The 17,714-nt window shown below is 49.5% G+C and overlaps 2 protein-coding genes across 5 annotated transcripts in view; one reads left to right on the forward strand and one right to left on the reverse strand.

Moving 5' to 3' along the window:
- Positions 1-10,343, forward strand: part of BMP2K (BMP2 inducible kinase) — a 50,112-nt gene extending 39,769 nt beyond the window's left edge. For all 4 annotated transcript variants that reach the window (XM_059469981.1, XM_059469980.1, XM_059469979.1 and 1 more), the window contains one exon: positions 5,290-10,343. In XM_059469981.1, the coding sequence (XP_059325964.1) occupies positions 5,290-6,719 (1,430 nt within the window). In that variant the 3' untranslated portion in view covers positions 6,720-10,343. The remainder of the gene's footprint in view (positions 1-5,289) is intronic.
- Positions 10,344-10,768: 425 nt separating this feature from the next.
- On the reverse strand, positions 10,769-17,478 carry PAQR3 (progestin and adipoQ receptor family member 3). The gene is made up of 7 exons (XM_059471332.1): positions 17,225-17,478; positions 16,980-17,142; positions 15,952-16,107; positions 15,055-15,252; positions 13,591-13,681; positions 13,140-13,288; positions 10,769-12,718 (listed from the first exon to the last, which is right to left on the reverse strand). Exons 1-6 carry the CDS (start codon positions 17,407-17,409, stop codon positions 13,146-13,148), a joined length of 936 nt encoding a protein of 311 aa, XP_059327315.1. The 5' UTR covers positions 17,410-17,478; the 3' UTR covers positions 10,769-12,718; positions 13,140-13,145.
- Between the last annotated feature and the right edge of the window lie 236 nt (positions 17,479-17,714).

A 17,714-nucleotide genomic window follows, 5' to 3' on the forward strand; every position in this document is an offset into this window, starting at 1 on the left:
CCTGGTGATGTCTTCCAGTGGTGGCTGCAGGTGTCTGCCTTGGGATAAGAGGGGCTGTGTTGTGTGGCCTGTGTTGTCCCAGCTCTGTGGATCTTGCAGCAAACCAGCTGGCTGTGTGCCAGACGCAGTGCCATGGGAGTCATCCGGAGCCTTGGACAATCCCTGGGAATGCCCTGCAGGGAATGCCCTGCTGCAGTAGATGCTGCTGGATGTGCACGGCATCACAGTGGACGTGTCATGTCCTGGCAGGAGCAGACATGGGGGATGATGATTCATTTAGTGGTTTTTTGTGTACTGCTTCCAACAGGGTTTCAAACCTCTGCAAGTTCTGTACCATGGCTGTGGAGCTCTTGGACCACTGTGCAGTCTGGGCCTTTCAGTGAGACACAGAACTTAAGAACTTAATAATACCAGACCAGAAGAAACAAAAAAGACTTGAACTGCTTTTAGAACTTGAAAAACTCAACTGGCAATAGCTCGTGTTTCTTTGGCACCTTTAAACTGATGGTTTAAAGGTGCCCAGCCCTGCGTGCAGTGATCTGGGTGTTGTAAAGTGTTTCAGGTTTAGGTAACTTGGCAGAGTAAGTTCTTGTCAATATCTGTGTTCATTGAAAGCTTCACTGATGTTATTCTGTACCTTCTTGGCTGTGGTTTCAGTTATTCATAGTGCTTGCTGATTGCAGGTTCAGGATATTTCCCTGTATCGAGATCATCTAAAACCTCAGCTATTCTAGATACCCCTTCCAAAGTAACCTGAAATTGTTCACCCATCAAAAGTATAAACGGTATGTCTAAGTTCTGCCAAGGGTCTGCCTTTTCTTTCCAAAATTCTTTACTGGGTTTTTTTTTTTTTTTCAAGTTTTCTCAAATCTTGCAGCAGTCATGGGCACATTGCACTGTTTTTTTTGTATTGCTCTTTAATCTCTGGAGTAATTATTTAAAAGAATGTCAGCAATAGTGCCAGACACAAGCGTGGTATTCTTCCATTTTTGTTGCTCTTGAAAATAGAGGTGGTAAGACGTATAAATCCATTACAGTGTTGAGCAGCTGCTGCCCTGGCTGTTGTCGGAGAACTGGTGCAGATTTAGTTGCAGCCTGCTGCTAATCCTTGGGCTGACATGTGGCAAATTGTTATGAAATGATGGTGGCAGTATGTTCCCAATTCCAAGGGAGCTTAAAGCTCTTATGCCCCACTCTTGGGCTACCCCCATGATACCCTAAAAAGAAGAACCAGCAGAAGGCATGTAATTACTGCAGTTGTTAGAGGGAATTCATCCTCTTATAATCCCGTGTCTCGAAAAAGAACATCGGAACAGAAAATTTCCTTGAAGATTGGGATCTTCTTATATGATTAAAGATGTTCCACCTGGCTCGTATTTGAGGCAAGAACAATTGTTCCCTACAAGCTGCAAACCTGATTAGAAGTGTGGTAATCTGAACAGCACATTGCAAACAGATGTTGCCCCCAGTGTGCAGCAGTGCTGTATAAATATGTATCTGAATGTCTCTGCAGTGGTGCAGCCTGACAAGAGTGCATGAAATCAATGTGACACAACACTTGAGGCTGGAAATCTGTTTGGCCAGAGCATCCAATTGTCATTAAGCAGGGGCTTTTCCCTTTTGGGGGATTGCTTGTGTGTAGTGCTCTCTTTCATTTGCTGATTTCATTAGCAGTGAAACAGGGGCAACTGTAGTGTAGAAAACCAAACTATTCTATCTTGGTTTAAAATATGGTAGTTCTAGTGAGGGTATTTTTGTTTGTTTGGATTGGTTTTGGTTCTTGTCTGATGTGGTTTGATCCCTGTTCCTGGGACTAACATGAAGCCACTGCAGCTGCAAAGGTGGGTGCAGAGATGGTTTGTTCCCTCAGAGTTGGCCAGGTAGGGCTAAAAGTGTGCAATATGAGCATCTTAGAGTAGTTTCTGCTTGGAGCAGGTGGCTCTGGTTGTTTCTATCCTCAACACACATGGAAGGATAAAGGAAGATACTTGTTCTCTCCTGACATACTGCAGTGTGGGAGCAGTGATATCACTGTTCTGGAAATCCTCTTTGGAGTACAGGAGTTCTCTTCAAATCTACATATCAGGAGCAGTTGCTGTTCACAGCATCATCTGCGTGCCACTTGCCTTCCAGGTGACATGGTCCATGTAGGGTCATACCTGCTGGCTCTGCAACTCTGATAATAGTGAGCTCCTAGTGGGGATTTGAGTTTGTACTCACTGTTGGATAATTTCCAGTCTGTACCTAATACCTAGACACTGGATTTGTGCTGCAATAACCAAGTCACATTGTTAACTCCCACAAGGAGACTGGACAAGGAGCAATCTCAGTTGAAGAGGTAGAAATTTGGAAGCCTTCTTCAGAAACCACTGAGCTGAGATACAGTTATTGACTGTGCTGTGGTGCTGTTAGAACAGGAAAGTCTTCTTGCTGTGTCTTGGAGTGGCCTCAAAATTAAGATATTTTGGACTATGCTTTCTCATGTGCAGGGACATTTACCAGCCTGCACCTAAGGCTTCCCCTTTCCTGCCGACTGCCTCATTCCTGCCTGCACGAAGTCTGGTGTGTGCCATGGCATTGCCCTGAGTGGAGCAAGAGCCCGCAGAGCTGACCAGGGCCAGGACACACTGCTGTGGGCAAAGTAAAAATGAACATGTACATCAAACTTCCAGTGTTCTCATTGCCTTTCAAGCTCTTACCCTGTGTCTGCCTCTATCAGCCAGGAAGGTGCTCAGTATTTCCTTGAAGAGAGGTTCAGAGCTCCAAGTACAGGGGGAAAGCACCTGGCCACTGTGTTGCTGTGGATGCATGTCTCCAGCAAGAGGGATGGCTTGGTCAGTTGGTCTTGGCTTCATCAGAGTTCCTCTGGAGGTTGTGCTTGTTAGACTGAAGAGAGGAAACCTTAGGGTGAAAGGCTGGGTTGTCGTGATGCCCAATTCCCAAGATGATTTGCTGTGTGTTGCCAGCAAGAATCGCAGTTGTGAGTAGCAGGTGCGTGTGTTGGGATGCTGGAGCAGCTGGGGTGCCTGTGCGTGGTGTGTGCTGTGGGAAATGTCCTCTTTGCTGTGCTGTCTGTCTGGAGAGCTCTGGGGCTGGGAGCTGCACCTTGTGTGCCTGATGCAGCTCAGCTGCTTGGGGGAGAGGTTGTGCTCTGTCTCATCAGTGCCTGTTTCAGTGTGTTTTCTAGGGACTCTGACTGTGGCAGCACTTCACCAATTATACTTCAGCCTGCTGAGAAGTCAGGTGTGTTAGGTAACACTGTGATTCAGTTCTTCTTTGAAAAAAATGCTGTATTAGTTGTTTACTGCATATTGAGATGAAATGCAAAGGTCTAACCATTCTGTGGGACTATAAACTCTTGTGGATATGGACACAGAAAAGGTCTGGGCTTTTTGTTGTGGAAGTGGTATTAACATCTAACCTAGAAGTAGTCCCTTTTTCTTTTAAATCTATTTGCATTTATGCTAACATTAGTGTTCAGTAAATATTGAAAACAGCAGGATTTGGAGGCTAGGGGAGGGTTATTTAGTGCCATGTGAAGGCTGTACCTTTGGGAAATCTAAAGTAAGCAGCAGAATAATCCAGATTCTAATTTAGTGGGTAAAGCAAATATGTAGCATTTAAAATTACAGTAGATAAAAAGCAATCTGACACTAGAAAGCAAGAAGAAACAGCTCAAAGCCCTAATCACCTGATGGTTTTAGTCATTCTGGTCATCTTATTTTTAAATCCTTACATAAATTGTATTGCTGCTGAATTTTGATTATTTTATGTGTAGCTGGAAAGGAGTGAGGAAGCTGATGGATGAGGAAATTGCTGTTAATTTCCTTTTAAAATGGAAGAAGTGGTTCTTGTAAAACTGGAGCATAGAAAGTAAAGATTCTGACTTGACCTAGAAGTTGCACACTAGTTTCCCCATGAAAGAAGGAATTAGCTGAGAAAATAATTTGGTATATTGCAAGAACAAGAATTGTGAGGTGGATTCTGGCTGAAGATGACTTTTGGAGAAGTAGCAGATGCCTCTAGCCATCCCTGGCTTTTTCCATCCTTTGAGCACATGGAGTGGGTTAAATGTCAGTTTGTGTTACAAAGCCCTAAGTGAAAGTCATCGGTTTTGCTTGGGTGAGGTCAGGGGTGCAGTGCTGTGGGTAGAGCTCTCTAATAGCTGCTTCCACAGGAGCAGCCCTGTCCCCAGCTGCTGTCTGGTCCTGGAGACATGAGTGCCATGTCCCCAGTGCCAGGGTGCCTGGCAGCCTCTCTGGTCAGTGGCACACAGGCTGTAGGCAGTGGCTCTGGGCCTGCCAGGAGGTGAATTCTCACTGCTGTTGCTGGCATTACATCTGACATTATGCACCCTGTCTGTGGCCAAGAGGATATTCCAAGGGGAAGTGTGCTTCACCTAGAAGAGACCTGAGTGGTTTCATTTTCCTCCTGCTCTTTCCTTTCCACTAGAAATCACAGTCAGTTACACTCCTGAAAACATCTCCCCACATCATGGGGCTTTTACACAGGGAGAAACTGGGTGTGCCTAGTGATGAGAGCAGTGCCACTGCCACTGTGCAGCCTCCCCTTCTCTGCCTGCTCTTGCCATCTTTTTTTTGTACCACTGCAAAATTTTAACTGTTTCCAGTGTTCCCAAGGTAACCACTCCACAAAAGACTCATCAGTGAGTTGTTCCTTCAGTTCTAGTTGTCAGTGAATAGTAGGGACAGAGGGAAACAAGTAGATAAATTTCCTTGCCATAGAGAAGCTGAGCTGACAGGTTGTATTTAAACACCAAGCAGAAAGTGTTGGTCTCAAACTTGAGGAAAAGCAAGAGCTTTTGTGCCTCAGTTTCTACAGAAGTTAGAAGGGACTGCTCTCATGACTAGAGCCTTGTGTGTCAGAGCAGACTATCAAAGCAGAAGCACATAAAAAAATAGCTTGTCTGCTTAAAAAATACAGAAAACTAGTGTGGAAGTTCTGCTGCCTCCCATTTCCCCAGAGGAGAGGCTGTGTAATGACTGGATTTGAAAAGCTGTCTCTAGAGATCTGTTTTATCCATTGGCCCCTTCTGTGTGCCCCCCAAATACTGGTACTGTATGTCCAGGCACCTTGTGCTTTAGAAGTAAAGCTGGCAGATCTGTCTATCGATTTTATGTGCATTGTTTGAAATGTCAGATGTGATTTTTAGCTTGTTTCACTCCCTAAGTACAGGATATATGTTTGCATCAGCTCCTGGAGTGTGTGGAGAAAGTTTTGCCTTTCTGTGTTTTAAGTTTTCATTTGCTTTTTTCTTTGGACCCGCAGGTTCCCCTGGAAAACAAGTGGATAACTCAGCCAGCAATCAAGGAAATAACTTAGGGACCCCAACAAAGGCTGGAAAACTGAGCCATGCGTTTAGAGATCCTCGGGCAGGGAGGAAAAGTGCAGAGGGACACGTGACAAAAGGTGGTGAGGAGTCAGAGAGCGATTTTGAATCGGATCCTCCTTCTCCCAAGAGCAGTGAGGAAGAAGAAGAACAGGAGGATGAAGAAGTCTTGCACGGAGAGAATGGGGATTTCAATGATGACAACGATACAGAGCCAGAGAATTTAGGCCACCGACCTCTGCTCATGGATTCTGAGGAAGAGGTGGAAGAAGAGGAGGAAGAAAAGCAGAGCTCTGATTCTGATTGTGACCGAACCAAGCAAAAATGTGTGGAAGGGCTCCTGGGCACTTGGTTCAGAGATGGGGTGGACAGCAGTGAAATCACAGAGCCCACTTTGGTGCCTATGTCCCCGCCTGAGGTATCGAGCACTCTGATCAACTCTGGCCAAGAATTTGATGTGTTTGGAGCTGTGCCCTTTTTCACACTGCAGCCTCAGGCAAGAGAGAAAGTGGACAAAGATGTTTCTTCTCAGGTGGCTTTTCCCAGCCTAAGCCAAGAGCAGGATGACTTTGATGTTTTCATAAAAGCTCCCTTCAGCAAAAAGGTGCCACAGCGAGATGGGCAGGGGTCAGGGATGGAGCCTTTGCTCTCCCCCAGCTCTCCGCGGAGTGTGGATATCTTTGGTTGCACCCCATTTCAGCCGTCCCTCGTCCCCAAGTCTGCTGGGAGCAGACAGGACCTGTTTGGGCTGGTTCCGTTTGAGGAGATCACAGGCAGCCAGCAGCAGCAGAAGGTGAAGCAGCAGCGCAACCTGCAGAAGCTGTCCTCCCGCCAGAGGCGCATGAAGCAGGAGGTGCCCAAGAACAACGGGAAGCGCCACCACGGCACTCCCACCAGCACCAAGAAGGGGCTGAAGCCCAGCTACCGCACCCCGGAGCGCGCCCGCCGGCACAGGAAGGCCGGCCGCAGGGACTCGCAGAGCAGCAACGAGTTCCTGACCATCTCGGACTCCAAGGAGAACATCAGCGTGGCCCTGACCGACAGCAAGGATCGAGCCAACCTGCTGCAGCCCGACGAGGCGCTGCTGGATCCCTTTGGGGCCAAACCCTTCCACCCGCCGGAGCTGATGCGCCATGCCCAGCACCAGGGCTTTGGGGACAGCCGCGGGGACCACGGCGCGGTGGTGGTGGCTGGCAGGCCCAGGCAGAGCTCCTTGCACGGGGCCGTTCACGGCGGGGATGGGCTGAAAACAGATGACTTTGGTGCCGTGCCCTTCACAGAGCTGGTGGTGCAGAGCACACAGAGCCAACCACAGCAGGCACTGGAGTTAGATCCCTTTGGAGCAGCTCCGTTCCCTTCTAAACAGTAGAGGCTTCCAATGGGTTCCCCCCACTATACCTCTCCAAGTCCCTTAGTAAAGGTTTAGTGGAGTCATTTATGTGGTTGAAATGCTAGGAGCCTGGGTTGTACAGATTGTTCAGGGTGAGGAGGCAGTGGCCTGCTTGCGTGGTGGAATTGCAAATAATGGCTAATTCTGAATTGGATCTTTTTGAGAAAGAAAAAAAATCAGAAGTGTTGTTTCCTTCTGGGAGATGGCTCTCAGAATGTAATGAGTAATTGGATATAAATCCCTGTCACTGACTTGGGGCCCTGGGACATACTGTTGTTTGTGCACTTTGGTCTTGCCTTTCCATCCCTGTGCCATGTGCCCCATTGGAGTGGAAGAGGCAGGGAGCACATGGAAAATGTTTCCTACATGTACAGGAGGCTGATGAACTGCAGTGCTTCTTTGTGTCTCTGCAGACCTAAGAACCAAGACATACTGATATCCAGATTATGTGCTGGAAATGGCCAGGTCTTTGCTTCCTAGGTGAAAACTACCTTTATTAATCATAAAAATAAAGCAGCCACATCCTCAAGGGGTTGTGGCCCAGAATTCCAGAGCACAGCTATGGCTTGGGACCTTGCAGACATCTATGCAGCTGCAGAGATGAAAGGCAGATGTTTTTTTTATGTGCCTAAATGGTCAATTTTGAATTATTTTTTTTAATAGTAAGTGCCGTTAATGTAAAGTAGCAAACTGGAATTGTAGAGTCAAAACTCAAGAAGCAGGTGATTGACTGATGTGTGAGAATGTGTGGGGGAGTGAGCCAGCAGGGGACATGGCTGGGATTGCAGCACTTTGGGAGACTCCTCCGCACACTGGAAGAGAGGGGCTGTCCTTGGGCACGTGGAGTGCTTCAGATGACTTGTGGAGTTGACTGTGAGGTACAACCATTGGATTGGTTTGATTACACCTTGGGATTTGTGTCTGTTTTCCTCTTGGATTTTGATTGAAAAGAAAATGTGTCCTCTCTGTTGGTTTTTTACCACAATAGTTTTATGAGATGACTGTAACCTGATGCTCTTTTAAGGGTCGCTAAATGCACTGAGCTTTGGAGATGCTTTCCACCCTGGCTGTGTTCCAGCAGGAGCTGCTGGCTGCTGGACCACCGAGCTACGTTTCGCCCCTTGGAGCCTTTTGGGAGGGAGCCCTGTCCTGCTGCCCAGGAGTGCTGGGAGGCACCTTGGATGATGGCAGGAGGTGTGACCACTGCCAAGCACAGTGTGTGCTTCCTGTGGTGCAGGAGGTACTGGTGTGTGCAGAGACAGTCCCTTGGGACAGCCCAGCCTGGGTTCCATGGCCATCCTCATGGGGACACAGAAGGAGGTGGCTCCTCAGCTTGTCCCACCTTTCTGTCCTGCTTCAGTGGAGGCTGAGGAGTTGGTAGCTGGGTGTTTGCACAGGGGGAACATCCCTGTTTGTGTCTGGGTGTCCTCACATGACCCCCTGTCACAGGTGAAGTGAAATATGCAGGGTTGTGAGCTTTTTTCCCCCCAATGCCTCCTGCTGGATATTCAGGAGATGATGGGGGCATTTGGTCCCTTTCAATATTCACTGAAAACACATTGAAAACAAATCATCAGACTTCTTTGGGATCAGTTGGATAAAATGCCCCCTAGGATATATGTGAGATTGCTTCCCTTAGCTCTGGAATCTGAATGTAGCTCATAGTGATGGTGTGCAGATAGCTACCTTCACCTTCCTCAGTTTCACTTCTCACAGGGTCTAAGTGGGGTATTCCAGCTGTGCCTGCTTCAGTGTGCCTTTTCCAGGCTTAGGAGATAAGCCCTTGGGAGATTGAGTAGAAATGTTTCAACACAGGACTTTCCAAGCTTTATTAATGCTCTTCTCACCTGTTTGGTGCCAAAGGCTGCAAGAAGCACATGCCAATTTTTGTAGCATTTCTGACACTCAGGTTAACAGTCTTTTTCCCTTTTTTTAATCTCTGTGCATGCTTATGAGCTGCCTTTCTCAATGTCTTTCAGAGCTGTTACCTGCCTGAAGAGCCCTTGGAACACAGCAAGATGACAAATGTGGCAGTGAGGTGGCTAGTCCTCACCAAAGCCAGGCTGTTGCTGTCTTCCCAGTGGGAAAGCAGTGGGAAGGGTTAACAATGCACAGGGCCCAGGAGGAGAGGTGGGGGCTGTTGTACATGCAGGGAGGAGGCTGGGCACCAGCAGACCCAGTGTGGGCAGAAGCCATCAGGTAAATTACAGATAGGAAATGTGTTCAGTACTGTTGGTTTACCCTGGGGCTCCAGGCTGAGGAGGGCTGCAGGGGGCTTGGGCAGAGGGTCTCTATGCACTTACACTGCAGCACAGCCAAGCTGGAGGGAGAGACAAGGCACAGGCAAACTGCAGACCCCACTGACTCTAGAGCTGGCTCAAGTTATGGCTCATGATATTTGCCTACTAATGGCCTTAACAAACCTGGTTCTTCACACTTGAGACACCAATCAGGTTTTTTATTAAATTTCACTTTTTTTTCTTTAGAGTTAGTTATTTTATTCTTTCTCATGGCCGATGTGAGATTGGTGCACCCTGCTAAGCTGACTTTTCCTGGTGTATGTAGTTTATACACAACTGAACCCAAGCTTGGGGTTGTTTTCAGCCACTATCCACTATTTAAAGGAGGTGAAATGTGTGACTGTCAGGGAATGGGGTATCCTTTGCCTTTTTTCAGGGTGTGTGGAGTGCAATGTGACCTTAGTAGAAATCAAAAAGGCCTTTTTGCAGTAGTCAAGTACATGCTGCCTGTGGTAGCAAAAGGGCAAGGTAAGGGGTTGACAGTTCCCTTCCCAGACAGAAATCCCAATGGGTTTTTACAGCTTCTCCCTCTGCATGCTGAGGGACTGAAGCACAGGCCTTGTAGGATCAGCTGCTGGAGAGAATGTCTGCCCCGAAGTGCTAAGAAGCACAACCTCTTTTAAGTGTTTGTGGTGATGGAAGGAAAAACCAGGTAGTTGTGTTTGCCTGTGGACTCAAAGGGCCCTTAGGTGTGTAATTAATGCTGTGGTGGGGGGCTCTGTGAGCACCAGTGTTGGAGGAAAAAGCTTATTATCATTCTGGGTGTCCCAGTTAGTAAAACCAAGTACTGTGAAAATAAGTTGATATATTTGCTACTGTGAGACAAAGAGTTTATCTGGAGTTTTTTATACTATATAGTGTATTTTTATATATCCAAGGAGTATATATAAAATATACACATGCTCGCACACATCATGTACCCCTTGGAGTTGCTGTAGTGTTGGTAACCCAGCAGCCACAATCATGTTTGTGACTTGAGTGAATATGAGTTAAGCACCAAGGGTGTCTGCTGTGCTGCTGTTCCATAGAGCTTATTTTGAAAGGAAATCAGGAAGATGGTGTGTATGGTAAAGTTGTGACTGAGGCATCACCTACTATTAAAGAGCATAAAAACTATTTTAAAATTGCTGGCATTCAGCTTTTAAGTGCACTTGCCTGAACTACACTTCCACTTCTTGTTAGACTTGGAGTTTCTAAAGCTTTTTTGTGTACTACTAAAGCCAGAACTTTTAACTTTTTTTGTGAAGCTGATATATATCATAAAACCCTTGGAGTTGTTAAATAAAGAAACCTGGTAACAGTGCCTTTTCAGGTCTCTTCAACAGTGCATGGTGAAGTGTTTGTGTGTAGGCTTTCATTTACTCATTATAAGCGCTGCTGCTGAATGACTTTTTAGCTGCCATGTAAGTATCTGTGACTCTCATAAAACTGTTTTAAGTAGTTGTATTTGCTGCCCAATCATCCTGCTGTGTCCAACTGGTTGAAAATCCTTCAGTTCAGTGTTACTCCTTAAAGCCTTCCTGCAGAAAGGTCATGTGTGGGTCCCAATGGCACTGGACTGAGAACTGCACTTGTGGACAGAACTATAATGTGGTGTGAGCCCCTTCCTGCAATTGTTTACTGGAGCAGGGTGTTTGGATGCTCCTTGTATTGCTTTTTACTCTTGTGTGAGATGAAGTAAGAATGGAAACGGTCAAGAACAGATACAGCAGCAGCAGGACTCTATTAATAAAGAGTACTGGTAGTAGGCTGAAAAGCTGAGCTCATCAGCAAATTCAGCTAGAGAGTGTCCCACAAAAATCCCTGTTTGTGGCACAAGTTCCATGGCTGAGCCATTGGCATCGGCTGTTTTGCTGCATGAGGTGCAGGAATGACGTTAGTCTAAAGAAAAAGCCAATGAACTGGAATTTATTTATAAGTTCAATATGTACATCAAAGATCATCATGCAGCTTGATAAATTGTGTCAGGTAAAAATGCACAGCTTGGCAATCAGTTTTCTTATCTGGTGAAAACTGCTGGAGAAGTTGAGTTTCCATTATAAAAATACATTAGCAAATGATCAAGTCAGTAATATTACAGACACATTATTGAGATATTACTGTACACATAACACTGGAAACAGACTTCTACACTTGCAAGTTCATTGTCAGGCTTCAGTAGTAGTAATTAGTGCACTTGAAACTTGCTTGGCTGTCAAGTTAAAAAATTATAAAAAAAAAATCAGTGTTTACACTGAAAGGCTGAAAACTCTGGGAGCTGAATCATTAATGCAGAGTCAGTTTTGCCAATACTTCTTTCTGGCATTAAAGAAGATCAACAGAAAAGCACCACAACCACCCTCTGACCTAAACAGACAGCATCCCCGTCCAGCACATCAGGAGGAGTTCCCATCCTGCCTTCTCTGTGCCTGAGGTGTGCAGGTGCCTGTCTGTAACTTTCCACCTCCACTCCATGTCTCCTTGGCACGCCCTGACCAGAAACCAAGTCCTGCTCCTCTGCCTTAGCTCAGAGGGAGGCAACTTTGGGCAATCAACAGAGCCTGCCTGCCCTGGGCTAGTCACTGCACAGAGCCAGCCTCTCCCAGTGCATTGAGGGAAGCCCTCTCCACAAGGATGTAGCCACTTAGGATTTGTCCCAACAGCATCCTTGCCTCTAACCCAGAAGTCCAAAGGATTTTAATGCTGTTTGGAAGACTGGCACCCCTGGAGCTTAATGGTGCTGGGCAGCAGCTGTGTGCTAACCAGTGTATTCCATGGCTCCCTGGTGTTCATATTATAAGGGAAGGTTCTGCAATGCATCCTGAAACTCCAAGCAGCCTTGGCACGGTGGCAGGATTGTGAAAGCAAGTAATTTTGGACAGCAGTGTGAGTGCAGTATCATCCTGCACATAGGAAAAGGCCAAAAGTCAGGAATCTGCAGCCCCAGCAGGTTCCCTGATGGCAAAACAACAGCAAACATGGACACGCAGCCGTAGTGCTACTCCTGGAATACTGATTCCAGATTACTGAAGGGATCTAGAGAAATTTCTTCAAGCAATGGCACAATCATGCCCCTCCTTGGGGTGGGCTATTTTTAAGATCTGCAATGAAGATCTAGGTGTGCAGGCCGTCATATTATCTCCCAGGGAATGGGAAAGGGGTCATCTAGAGCAGGACAGAAATCCACTGAATTCCAGTTCATGCGTTCCTGTGCCAGTGCTGAAGCATAACACATCTTCCCTGTAAAGGCTGAAGGATGCACTACCCACAGGCCTGTGGTTCAGATCTAGGACCAGCTCCCACAGTTCCTTCAATTTTACAGGCACACTGCCAAGAGTATTCTCCTAACTGTGCACACCAGCTGAAAACCTGGTGTCCAGGCCTGAGTACCCTTGGCTGAGCCATTCATGTCTGCCAAGCAACAGAACATCCTGCTGGGATCTGCGTGCCGAGTGAGCTCAGCCTCCTGCTGTCTGGCTCCAGGAGGAGCTGCTTGGTGCTTGACTGCAGGGCAGGAACTGGCTGAGAAGGAAATGCTCCTCCAACCCAGGCAGTGCTGCTATGTTTATCAAAGCTTGCAGTAACACTCTGTCCCAGCAAGGGGGTAAGATCCCAGGAGTCAGCAAAGGAACTGCCTCAGTCCTTAACAGCACAGCTCTTGACATGAGGCCCCCAGTCACCAATCCTCTCGTGCTGTCTCTGAAATAGAGCAGGGAAACGAGGTAAATCACTGTGCACATGTAATTGGCAACTCATCTGATTTCCACAACATCCAGATCAATGCTAAGCAGACTGAAAACCTGACAAAAGCCTGAGGAAAATGCTACTTAAGGACACGTACTGATGATGGTTTGAGACTACTCAGATTGTGACACAGAGCTGGAAGGGATCTGGCAGGACTAAGTCCAGCCTGCTCTAAAACTGCTCAAGGGCCCAGCAGCTCCCCAGAGCCTCATCCAATGCAGCAGCACAGGTGAGCAGAGTGCCTGGCATCACATCCCTGCTTTTTATAGGCACCAATCAGGACCCAGTCTGGGAACGGTGACCTGAGGTTCAGGCCAGCATTCCCAAAGCCTGTGGTTGGGGTATCCTGTTCCCCCGAGGATGGCAGCAGCCATACCTTGGCTCACAGGTCCGCGTTGTACTCAGGGCAGGGCTTGCTGTGTCGGTACTGCATGATGTACACTGTGGACTGGTGCCACCAGTACAGCATCACCACTGCCAGGATGTGCCACACTTGGTGGCTCGAGCCGAGGTAGTTCAGCTGGCCTGTGGGGGAGAACAGGGACATGGAGTTCAGCTGTTAAATTCCACCACTATTCCACATTGTGCAGTGCAATTGGTCTCTTGCAGAGCTCTGCCACACCCTGCCCTTGAGGGGTGACAGGGAAAGTTCTTTAACGAACTTGATGGAAGTTGTCTGCCTCTTCCCACTCTTTTACTCTGTATGGGAACACAGCATGGGGAACATGGTCAGCCTGTTCTCTCCCAGGAAGTTCAGGACCCACAGCAAGGACTGTGACACTGTAGGAAGCTTAACTGAAGAAAACAGCCAGAAGAGAATTTCCTACCTGGGAAGTATCTTTCTGGAACTTTGGAAATATAGAAGAGAAAAGCTACAGCAGCGATGAAGTACATGACAAATACCCGCGGAGCAAACTCCTGCAAAAGAAAAGCAAGCTCTCCTATTCTGTTAGAAGACAAAACCAGAAAAAAATGTCCCTAAAGATAAAAAAGGAAAAGGCATGACAGCACCGAATCTTCCTTCCCTGCCTGTGTTAGCTATGCACAGATCCAGTGGGGACGCACATGCCAAACTCTGGGAAAGCCTGAGTGGAAAAAAACCTCTTGTATTCCAGCTTCTTGCTTTTATATGCAAGATTCTCTGTTCAGCAGGCACAGCATGTGTCTGTGAAGGTCACCTGCCACTCCCCTGAGCCTGCACAGAGCAGCCAGGGTGAGGGACACTGCACTGCACATCCCACTTAGGCTGGGACCACAGTAGCTGCACACAGGACTGCTCACAGTGGGGGATCAACAACCAGCAACTCAGCCACCAGGTGCATCTTGTTAGCAGAATGTTTTGTTACCAAAAGTGGGCCCTTTCCCTGAAGTATGGAAACAAAATGTACCCTAGACACCATCCTGCTATGCCAGGGGAAGCCAGATGGGGAAGTGTGGGGGCACAACTGTTACTGATGATTTTTAGAGGGCCAGTGTGAAATGTCCTGTATAAAGGCCACGTCTATTTCCAAGTGGTGCTCTGCCACATTCCACAGCAGCTCTGGACCTGGCTGAACCCTCACCCCATGGACAGCCATCCATACAGGCCAGCCCAGGTGTGTGCAGTTTGTGCTCACTATGAAAAGGAAATGTTTCTTTCAGCACCATCAGGTATTACTGGCTAACTGCACTGATTTCAGGGTGGTTCACACTGGGGCACACCAGACTGCCTTTGGCTGAACTGGGCTGCTGCTGTCACAATGTAATTCCAAGGAGTGAAACAAACAGGAAAATAGTAACATGAAAGAGCTGTTGGAGGAGGATTGCGTAGGAGACAGAGGGCTGAGCAGGTAAATGCTGATTTCTACTGCCATCCTAGGGAACAGAGGAGGAGACAAGTAATCATCCCAGTGTCTCCTGGTTGCCCTCTGGAGCTGTGGAGGTGGCCAGCCCTGAACACTCCTACAGCCTGACAGGCTCCTTCCTGCTCCACAGGCACCTCAGCTCCTGCCCCCGGCCCTGGCGAGGGTGTGGTCTGCCTGCACAGGCTGCTCCGTGCCCAGGCACAGACACAGCTGGATCCTGCTCCCCTTCCCACCGTGCAGCTTTAGGGCAGCACAGCACAATGAAACTTCCCTCTCAACACAGTTCTCAGTGTTCCCATTTGGATTGTATTGACCAAAAGAATTCTGTCCTTAGAGGAATTGTAACTACTCCTGCTTCTCCATTGTTTCCCAAGTGTAAGAGAACTCAAGGAAGATGGCAAATGAAAAGCAAAAGGGAGTCTTATTTCTTTTTTTTTTTTTGTTTACCTGTACAATGGATGCCCCAACGCCTCCATTGAGCCAAACCCAGTGGATGGTGGGAATGATTCCGTAGCCAGACACGGAGCAGAAGATGATGGAGCGCAGCCTGTGCCACTGCTGTGTGAGGTAACTGGGGTGGATCTGAGCAAAAAACACTGCCAGGATCATGGCCAGCACAGTGATCAAATACACCTGGCGCCAGTACTGAGGGTACAAAGAAACAAAGGCAAGTTTGTGGTGTGCAGAAGTCAGCTCTGGGCAGAAGGTTTCAGTGACTGAGCACAGCAGTGCTTCACCCTGTCCCTGCTGTGGGTCTGAGTGGAGGGCCCTGTGCCTGTCAGCTGGCACTGAGGGGAGGAGACTGCTCCTGGGGGGCACCTGGCACCACATCCTTCATTCCAAGCACTTCCTGCACCAAATGTTTTCAATACACCTGTGCCTCACCTGTCCAGCTCAGCTCCTGGACAGCCATGCCCAGGGCAGGCCTTGAGAGGGAACTCATTTAGTCATCCTCTGTTAGAAGGAGGGAAAACAAGGTTGTTTCTGCCTCACAGCAGCTATCTCGTGGGCAATACTGTTTGAATAAAGCACCTGTGATGGGACACATCCTATGACCAGCCTCAGGCACTGGATACAGGTAGGACCTGTAAAGTTTCCCTACCTTGAGAGAAATTTAAATATTTCCCTGAGGCTTGTGCAATCAACAGCTGGAAAGAAAAACCTGCATTTGCCTGTCTCAGCCACCACAGTTCAGCTCAGGTCAGAGGGACATGTTCCAGTTCCCATCCCTGCCTCCTCGCTCCTGTTCTCTTTGGACACCTGCACAGAACCCCCTTCCTGCACACAGAAACTGCAATGAGAACACAGGAACCAAGCCCTGCAAGGACATTGCTCCCCACTCACATTACTGCAGTAGAAGGCGTAGAACACGCCTGACACGTAGCAGCCCAGGATCCCGATGGAAATGCCCGCGTAATCCAGCGCCATCCAGCGCCGGCTGGTCTTCTCGGAGCGGTGGCAGCAGAACAGGTGGTATCCTACTGAGCAAAGCATACACACCTACGCAGAGTGCCAGAGGAGGAGGGTTAGTTCCTTAAAAAGGAGCAGGGAGCACAGCCAGTCCCAGCCCTGCAGCTGTGCTATGCAGTGCACCCCAGCGCAGGCACTTGTGATCCCTGGCAGCCGACCATAAAGCTTCTCTGGCACGGGGGAGGAGGAGCAGGACACTGCAAACCATGGCAACCAGTTGTACAAGTAGCAAAAGTGGGCCCCTGAGGCCAGAGAGCTGGCAGCGCTCCAGGGAGACACATCCGCACCAGTACAGGGGAGAGCCCAAAGCCCAGATCTGCCCTGACTGCCCAGCACTCACTGCGTGCCTTGACTGAGGGAACACACAGAAATTTAACTCTTAGGCACAGGCTGCATGTTTGCTCCTAGGCTGCCTTAATATCTTTTCCCTGAGAAGTGTTTGGTTCTCTGTGGCCTTCTGCAGGGGCAGGGAGGGGCACTAGAGCCACTTGTGGCTCTACAAAGGCATCCTGTACCCTGCAGAGAACACCAACAGTGCCTTGAGCTCTCTGTGCTCTCACAAGGTGCAGGGGCCCACCGGAGACAGGCTTCAAGTCTGTGCAAACACATTCCTCTGACAAGTAACAAGTGAGGCCACCAGCCCTCTGCCCTTCCCGACCATCGGGCCGCGGCTGATCCCTTGGATGCCAGGGTGTTCGGCCCTATCCAGCAGCACCTGGAGCCGCGTCAGGCCCCCTCAAGCTGCGGCAGCTCTGACACACGGCCCGGACAAACGCACTCGTTTATCACAGACTCTCTCCTGTGGCAGCTGCGTTCGGTTTTTACCCCGCGGAGCGACGCCGCCGGGCCCGCGCTGTGCCCGCACCGCGGAGGGCTCAGCGCCGCCGGCAGCTGGCGCCCACCTGGAAGCAGAAGAGGCAGACGGAGCAGATGACGAAGTCCTCGCGGGAGGCGCCAGCGGCCGGCAGCACGGCGGTCAGGTCGTAGATGCCGAGCGTGAAGAAGAGCAGGAAGCCGAGCAGGTGGCTCCAAATGTTGACGGTCTCGTTGGAGAGGATGAAGAGGCTGAGCGAGAGGAGGCACAAGGCGGGGCGGGGGTGAGCGGCGGCGGGGCCGGGGGGCGCCCGGGGCCGCGGGGCGCGCTCACCTCTTGATGCACAGGCGGGAGGGCAGGTACGCGCGGTATCCATCGGTGATGTAGGGGTTGTCCTTCAGGAACACCGGGATCTGCTCGTACGTGTAGAGCCGGATGCCGCGGGGTACCAGCACCGGCCAGTACTGGTAGCTGCCCAGCTCGATGTAGTGCGCGCTGCGCAGCAGCTTCTGGTGCATCCTGCCCGCCGCCGCATCGGACCGCCCCAAGCCGCCCTCACGGGCCGGGCCGGGATCGGGATGGGAATCGGGATCGGGAGTGGCGCCGGGAACGACCGTGATGACGTCATTGCGCGGCGCGCGCCGATGGCGTCAAGGCGCGGCTCCGCCCCGTCCTGCCCCGGCAGTGACCGCTAGGGAGCGCCCGAGAGCCGCCTCAGAGTCCTCCGATCTCCGGGACGCCTCAGCGGCCTCGGAGCCGCCGGAGCGCCCCGGGGCGCCTCATAGCACCCCTCCGAGCCGTTCGACTCCCGGGACCCCCGCAG

The sequence above is a fragment of the Ammospiza nelsoni genome, chromosome 4 (assembly GCF_027579445.1).
Source record: "Ammospiza nelsoni isolate bAmmNel1 chromosome 4, bAmmNel1.pri, whole genome shotgun sequence".
NCBI lineage: Eukaryota > Metazoa > Chordata > Aves > Passeriformes > Passerellidae > Ammospiza > Ammospiza nelsoni.